Source organism: Mustelus asterias, chromosome 21 (genome assembly GCF_964213995.1).
Source record: "Mustelus asterias chromosome 21, sMusAst1.hap1.1, whole genome shotgun sequence".
In the NCBI taxonomy this organism is placed as follows: domain Eukaryota; kingdom Metazoa; phylum Chordata; class Chondrichthyes; order Carcharhiniformes; family Triakidae; genus Mustelus; species Mustelus asterias.
The window spans coordinates 81,744,630-81,753,372 of NC_135821.1; the positions used below are offsets into that span (position 1 = coordinate 81,744,630).

Genomic DNA, 8,743 nt, shown 5'->3' on the forward strand with positions numbered 1-8,743 from the left:
TTGCCTAGATTGAGTGGCATGCCTTATGTGGATAGGCTGAGGGAGCTCGGTCTTTTCTCCTTGGAGAGACAAAGGATGAGAGGAGACCTAATAGAGGTATATAAGATGTTGAGAGGCATAGATCGGGTGGACTCTCACAGGGTGGAAATGTCTGCTACGAGAGGACACAGGTTTAAGGTGCTGGGGGGTAGGTACAGGGGAAATGTTAGGGGGAAGTTTTTCACACAAGAGGGTGGTGGGCGAGTGGTGGTGGAGGCAAACTCAATAGGGTCTTTTAAGAGACTCCTGGATGAGTACATGGGACTTAATAGGATGGAGGGTTATAGGTAGGCCTAAAAGGTAGGGATATGTTCGGCACAACTTGTGGGGCCGAAGGGCCTGTTTTGTGCTATAGTTTTCTATGTTTCTATGTTAGAGAGGGGGATGGCCACAGGGGATTCCTGCACTGACTGCCTGCCCCTTCTAGCGGTCACCCATCTATCTGCCTGCAGCTTGGGTGTGACCATGTCTCTAAAGCTCCTATCTATGACGCTTTCCGCCATCTTCATGCTCCTAAGTGCATCCAACTGCTGCTCCAACCTATCCATATGGTCTATATGGAACTGCAATTGGGTGCACTTCCTGCAGATGTACTCGTCCAAGACACTGGAAGCGTCACGGATATCCCACATCTCACAAGTGCAGCACTTAACCCCACTGACTGACATTTCTAGCAACAATGAAATTATTTAAGAAAATTTATAAAACTCTTATCTTCACTTTTACCTTCTCACAGCCTTTTTTTTTTAAGTTAGATGAGGAGGGAGGGAAACACTAATGTAGTGTTTCGGGCTTATCGCTCCTTGACACCAGATCTTCCGCTTCCCACTTCTTAGTAGATGTTGCTGGTCCGACCTCTCCCAGAATGCACCAGTGAAGTCCCTCAGCCGCCTCCACTGGATGCCTGGATTCATCTGAACTCCAGCGAAAATAATCCTAACCTAGTCAACCCCTCCTCATATATCAATCCCGCCATCCCCGGATTCAGCCTGGTAAACTTTGCTGCATTCCCTCGGGAGCAAGAGCATCCTTCCTCAGAGGAGGAGACCAAAACTGCACAGAATGTTCTAGGTGTGGCATCACCAAGGCCCTATATGATTGCAACAACACATCCCTGCTCCTGTACTCAAAACCTCTTGCAATGAAGATCAACATACCATTTGCTTTCTTTACCGCCTGTGGCACCTGCATGCTTACCTTCAGCGACTGGTGCATAAGGACACCCAGGTCCCGCTGCCCACTCCCCTCTCCCAATTTTCAGCCATTGAGGTAGTAATCTGTATCCTATGCAAGGTCAATTTTCATAATTTCCTCTTCAATCCTTTTCAGAAATGCTAAATCATTACTGGTTACACTAATCTGAATTGGGGTCTTGTCAAATCAAATGATCTGATTGAAGGGCTGAATTTGCCTACTTCTGCTCCTAATTCCTATGTTTTTACATAACTTAGAGTGAATTAATTAACTGAAGACTTCCGGAGGAGCCCCTGAGGATCATCAATTCGGCATTTCTGACTGAAGATCGCTGCAGATGCTTTAGCATTGTCATTTGTACTGATGTGCTGCGCTTCCACATCATTGAAGATGGGGATATTTGTGGAGTTTCCTCCTCCAATGTGTTGTGGAATTGTCCACCACTATTCACAGCAGGATGTGTCAGGATTGCGGAGCAGGCACAAAGGGCTTAATTTGCCTACTTCTGCTCCTATTTCTTATGTTCCTATGTAACTTGGGAATTTGGAGTACAGAATCGTGGATTCTAGTTATCTGGATTGGTTTAGATTTATGTGAAGTTACACATATGAAGTTACACAGAAAGCAAAAAAATAGCATTTAGATTAACCCAGGTCACTGAGCACAGTATATTCTCTGGATTATATTTTGGATAGTCTTTATCCGTGCTATATTCGTTCTCATATTCTAAATGTTAAAGATTTATACTGTATCCTATGCAAGATCAATTTTCATAATTTCCTCTTCAATCCTTTTCAGAAATGCTATATCATTACTGGTTAAACTAATCAGAATTGGAGTCATGTCAAATCAAATTATTGTAGACAGAATTAGATAACAGATGGAAGCCATTTGGCACATCATGTTTGCACTGGCTCTCCAAACGTACCACTCCCCTGTCTTCTCCCTGTAACCCTGCACATTCTTCCTTTTCAGATAATCATCTAATTCCCTCTTGAATGCCTCAACTGAACCTGCCTCCACTACATTCAGGAATTCTGTTCCAGATCTTAACCACTCACTGCATGAAAAAAGTTTCTCCTCATGATTCCATTGTTTCTCTTTGTCAATTACCTTGAATCCGTACTCTTGATCATTCCACCAATGGCAACAAGTTTTTCCTATGTATTCTGTCAGACCACTCATGATTTTGAATACCTCTATCAAATTTAATTATGCCAAATATGTGTACAGTTTTTGAAAGCAGCAATGATTTTTCCAGAAAGTATTCTTATCACATCAGAGAAGTTAGTATTTATGATTAAGATTCTACTCCATTACTGCCCATGGCAGAAGGAAATGTTCAAATTTATGTAATCAAATGTAAAGTGTATAAAGCGTTTATACACCCTTAACTACTGGCAGATTTACCCAGCATTGTTCTATATGCATTTGTGCTAATGTACAAGTTACACAAATACAAGTTAGAAAATAATCCCTCCTCTTGGTTGTGACAAATTGAGATTTCCACTCCATCTAACGAAGGAGCAGCACTCCGAAAGCTAATGGCATTTGCTCCCAAATAAACCTGTTGGACTTTAACCTGGTGTTGTTAAAACTCTTACTGTGACAAATTGCTCAGGCACTAATAATATTGCCATTGGACACATTTCACTGTCCTTTCATCACTTGATCAAAATCTCAGAGCTCCCGACCAAGCAGCATTTTTAGTGTACCTCAAGTACATGACTGCAGCGGTTCAAGAAGAAGGATCACCAGCACTCTGTTAAGGACAATTAAGAATGGGCAATATATTCTGCCTTCCTAACGATGCCCACTCCTGAAGAATGCTATAAACAAATGTCAGTATGGTCACGTAGCTATAAGAGATTCCATGGCACTTTTTCCCAAAGAGGAGAAGCAAATTCTTCTGGTATCCTGGCCATCATGCGTTCCTCAACCAACATTAAACAGGTTAACTGGTCATCATTCATCTCAGGGACCTTACTGTGCGAATTAGCTGCTTGCATTTACCTACTACATAACAAGAGATGCACTTCAAAAGCAATTGATTGGCCATGCAGTGCTTTATGAGGTCATGAAGACATAAACAATGCTAAACAAATACAAGTTTTGTTTTCTTTAATGAACTAGATCATTATGCCTTCCTCCCAATGTAGCTTGCATTGTAATTGATCAAAAGAAATTAATAGCCGGGTGAAACCACACAAATAGATTCCAATTTTCTTTTCAACAATTTACATTTTCAGTCAACCAAATCCCAATTTTGCCTATTCAAGCAAGTTATTTAATCAGTCACTCTGCTACAGCCGACAACCCAAGTCCAAAGTGAGGGCTATAACTATATTATTTTATCACTTTTCTACAAAAAAAAAGCCAGGCCTGTGCATTAATGATCCTCAAAATGCCTTCCTCATTTAAATTTGCTATGACCATTTAAAATTTAAATAAACCAACTGTTAATTCTAAATCACTTAACACCACAAATCTCTGAAAATTAAGTTATATTTTAACTCTGTTTTTATCCATGTCAATCAATGCCAGTCATGAAACATATTAGTTTTCAGTAAAAAGGAAGATGCGGGCTTGGGTTTCTTTGCTTGGAATGTACGGAAATGAGGGGTGATCTTATTAAGGTGTATGAAATCATGAGGAGCATAGATAGGATGAACACACATCTTTCTCCCAGGGTAGAGGGCATAGGTTTAAGGTGAAAGGGGAAAGATTTAAAAGGGACCCGAGGGGCAACTTCTTCACGCCAAGGGTGATGTGTTTACGGAATGAGCTGCCAGAAAAAGTGGCTGAGGCAGGTTCAATAACAATATTTTAAAAGCATTTGGATAAATACATGGATGAGAAGGATTAGGGGGATATGGGCCAAAGGCGGGCAATTGGGACTAGCTGGGAGGGCACCATGGTCAGCATGGACCGTTGGGCTGAAGGGCCTGTTTCCGTACTGTATTGTTCTATGACGCTATGACTCTATAACAACCGAACTAACTGCTACAAATTCCGTTACACGTTTGCAAATACCCAACTCACATAGCCATTGTGACTCACCTAAAAGGAAGCTGACCACATCAATTATTGTCTTAGGCATATAAAAATCAAGTAAATTTGTATAAGTCACAAGGTTTCATCCTTTAGCGATTAATATATAGAAGTCCAAAACAGAACACCCTGAAATAATAAATTTAACATTGCCATATGTAATACACAGCCTGATCAAGTAGCTACATGAACTATCCAAACCCTTGATTAAATAAAGTTAAACCTCAAACATCGGACAAGCTTCTAAAAACTATTATTCAGCATGGAATTAGTCACATGAAGAAACTTGGAGAGAGGGCAGCACAACCCTGCCCAATCCACCCCGATCACACATCCCACCCCTCCCAGGCTCATCCTTTCTCCCCCTTCCCCCACCCTAGGCTCACCCCATCTCATAGAACAAGGAGCAGGAGAAGGCCATTTGGCCCCTTGAACCTTCTCTGCCATTCAATAAGATCATGGCTGATCTTTTTATGGACTCAGCTCCACTTGCCCTCCCGTTCATCATAACCCTTAATTCCTTTACTGTTCAAAAATTTATCTTTGCCTTAAGAACATTCAATGATGTAGCCTCAACTGGTTCACTGGGCAGGGAATTCCACAGATTGACAACCCTTTGTGTGAAGAAGTTCCTCCTCAACTCAGTCCTATTCGGAGAGGAATTTCCCAGATTTTTTTTTCCCCATATTGGCCCTGGGGTTTTCACTCTGGGTTTTCGCCTCTCCCTGGAGATCACATGGTCTGGAATGGGGGGTAGGGGTGAGTTAATAGGTTGTGATGAACAAAGCATCGTAGCTGTGAGGGACAGCTCGGTGGATAGGATATTAGTATGTAGATAGGCTGGAAAATTGGGCGGGGATCCTGGATTCAGGATTCAATCCTGGACCGGGGAGCGGCGCGGGCTTGGAGGGCCGAAGGGCCTGTTCCTGTGCTGTATTGTTCTTTGTTCTTTGTTTTTCCCGTTTTTTTGAGGCCATGCCCTCTAGTTCTGGTTTCACCCGCCAGTGGAAACAACCTCCATGTCTCTATCTTATCTATTCCCTTCATTATTTTTTGCTTCCATAAGATGCCCCCTGACACCCCCCTCCCCATCACCCAAACCTCTCTCACGATCACCGTAAGCGCCCCCCTGGATCACCCTAACACTCCCCCCCCCCCCCCCCGGGATCACCCTAACCGCCCCCCCCCCGGGATCACCCTAACCGCGCCCCCCCCCCCCGGATCACCCTAACCGCCCCCCCCCCGGATCACCCTAACCGCCCCCCCCCCGGGATCACCCTAACCCCCCCCCCCTCCCCCTCCCCCCGGGATCACCCTAAACCCCCCCCCCTCCCCCGGGATCACCCTAACCCCCCCCCCCCCCCCCCGGGATCACCCTAACCGCCCCCCCCCCCCCACCACCACCCCGGATCACCCTAACCTCCCCGCTTCCGGATTCACCCTAACCCCACCAACCACCCTAACCTAACCTCCCCCCCAACCACCCTAACCTAACCTCCCCCCCAACCACCCTAACCTAACCTCACCTCCCCCCCCAACCACCCTAACCTAACCTCCCCCCCAACCACCCTAACCTAACCTCCCCCCCCAACCACCCTAACCTAACCTCACCTTCCCCCCCCAACCACCCTAACCTCACCTTCCCCCCCCCCAACCACCCTAACCTAACCTCACCTTCCCCCCCCAACCACCCTAACCTAACCTCACCTTCCCCCCCCCCAACCACCCTAACCTAACCTCACCTTCCCCCCCCCAACCACCCTAACCTAACCTCCCCCCCAACCACCCTAACCTAACCTCCCCCCCAACCACCCTAACCTAACCTCCCCCCCAACCACCCTAACCTAACCTAACCTCCCCCCCAACAACCCTAACCTAACCTAACCTCCCCCCCCAACCACCCGAACCTAACCTCCCCCCCCAACCACCCGAACCTAACCTCCCCCCCCCAACCACCCGAACCTAACCTCCCCCCCCAACCACCCGAACCTAACCTCCCCCCCCAACCACCCGAACCTAACCTCCCCCCTCAACCACCCGAACCTAACCTCCCCCCCCAACCACCCGAACCTAACCTCCCCCCCAACCACCCGAACCTAACCTCCCCCCTCAACCACCCGAACCTAACCTCACCCCCCAACCACCCCCACCCGAACCTAACCTCCCCCCCCAACCACCCGAACCTAACCTCCCCCCCCAACCACCCGAACCTAACCTCCCCCCCCCCAACCACCCTAACCTAACCTCCCCCCAACCACCCTAACCTAACCTTCCCCCCCCCAACCACCCGAACCTAACCTTCCCCCCCCCAACCTAACCTTCCCCCCCCCAACACCCGAACCTAACCTCCCCCCAACCACCCTAACCTAACCTCCCCCCCAACCACCCTAACCTAACCTCCCCCCCCCCAACCACCCCAACCTAACCTCCCCCCCCCAACACCCTAACCTAACCTTCCCCCCCCCAACCACCCGAACCTAACCTCCCCCCCCACAACCACCCTAACCTAACCTCCCCCCCAACCACCCTAACCTAACCTCCCCCCCCAACCACCCTAACCTAACCTCCCCCCCAACCACCCTAACCTAACCTCCCCCCCCAACCACCCTAACCTAACCTCCCCCCCCAACCACCCTAACCTAACCTCCCCCCCCAACCACCCCAACCTAACCTCCCCCCCCAACCACCCGAACCTAACCTTCCCCCCCCCAACCACCCGAACCTAACCTTCCCCCCCCCAACCACCCGAACCTAACCTTCCCCCCCCAACCACCCTAACCTAACCTTCCCCCCCCCAACCACCCGAACCTAACCTCCCCCCCCCCAACCACCCTAACCTAACCTCCCCCCCAACCACCCTAACCTAACCTCCCCCCCCCCAACCCCCCAACCTACCTCCCCCCCCCCAACCACCCCAACCTAACCTCCCCCCCCCCAACCACCCTAACCTAACCTTCCCCCCCCCAACCACCCGAACCTAACCTCCCCCCCCCCCAACCACCCTAACCTAACCTCCCCCCAACCACCCTAACCTAACCTTCCCCCCCCCAACCACCCGAACCTAACCTTCCCCCCCCCAACCTAACCTTCCCCCCCCAACCACCCGAACCTAACCTCCCCCCCAACCACCCTAACCTAACCTCCCCCCCCCCAACCACCCCAACCTAACCTCCCCCCCCAACCACCCTAACCTAACCTTCCCCCCCCCAACCACCCGAACCTAACCTCCCCCCCCCCAACCACCCTAACCTAACCTTCCCCCCCCCCAACCACCCGAACCTAACCTCCCCCCCCCCAACCACCCTAACCTAACCTCCCCCCCCCCAACCACCCTAACCTAACCTCCCCCCCAACCACCCTAACCTAACCTCCCCCCCCAACCACCCGAACCTAACCTCCCCCCCCCCCAACCACCCTAACATCACCCTCACCCCACTCACTCGCCGCCCGGGTGATCCGTGGCGGTGCTGCCGATCCCTGGGTCTCTCTCACTCACCCATCCCGCCACTCCTCCTGCTCTCGGTGCCGGTGGTGTTGTTGTTGTTTTCCGGTCCCGGTGTTGTTGTTGTTTTCGGCCGCTCCGCTTCTCTCGAACCGACTCCGCCGCTAAAATGGCGCCGGACGGAAGCCGGGCGCTGCGCGCGGTTGCGCCGAAGTCGAAACGGCGGCTTTTCAAAGTTCAGCAAGACTGAGGGAGCAGACTGAGGGGGCAGAGTGTGGGGGCAGAATAAGGGGGGCAGAGTGAGGGGGGCAGAGTGAGGGGGGCAGGGTGAGGGGACAGGGTGAGGGGGGCAGAGTGAGGGGGCAGAGCGAGGGGGCAGAGTGAGGGGGGCAGGGTGAGGGGACAGGGTGAGGGGGGCAGAGTGAGGGGGCAGAGTGAGGGGGGCAGAGCGTGAGGGCAGAATAAGGGGGGCAGAGTGAGGGGGCAGAGTGAGGGGGGCAGAGCGTGGGGGCAGAATAAGGGGGCAGAGTGAGGGGGGCAGAGCGAGGAGGCAGAGTGAGGGGGGCAGGTGAGGGGACAGGGTGAGCGGGGCAGAGCGAGGGGACGGAGCGAGGGGGCGGAGCGTGGGGGCGGAGCGTGGGGGCGGAGCGAGGGGGCGGAGCGTGGGGGCGGAGCGAGGGGGCGGAGCGTGGGGCGGAGCGAGGGGGCGGAGCGAGGGGGCAGAGCGTGGGGGCAGGGTGAGGGAGCAGGGTGAGGGGGGCAGGGTGAGGGGGGCAGGGTGAGGGGGGCAGGGTGAGGGGACAGGGTGAGGGAGCAGAGTGAGGGGGGCAGAGCGTGGGGGCAGAGTGAGGGAGCAGAGTGAGGGGGGCAGAGCGAGGGGGGCAGAGCGAGGGGGGCAGAGTGAGGGGCAGAGTGAGGGGGGCAGAGTGAGGGAGCAGCGCGTGGGGGACAGAGTGTGGGGGGCAGAGCGAGGGGGGCAGTGCGAGGGGGGCAGAGCGAGGGGGCAGAGCGAGGGGG

General features: G+C 51.8%; 1 protein-coding gene across 2 annotated transcripts in view; it reads right to left on the reverse strand.

Moving 5' to 3' along the window:
* The window catches only part of LOC144509457 (importin subunit alpha-7), a 167,029-nt gene extending 159,099 nt beyond the window's left edge, over positions 1–7,930 (reverse strand). For both annotated transcript variants that reach the window (XM_078238359.1, XM_078238360.1), the window contains exon 1: positions 7,781–7,930. In XM_078238359.1, coding sequence (XP_078094485.1) covers positions 7,781–7,784 — 4 coding nt within the window. In that variant the 5' untranslated portion in view covers positions 7,785–7,930. The remainder of the gene's footprint in view (positions 1–7,780) is intronic.
* Positions 7,931–8,743: the final 813 nt, after the last annotated feature.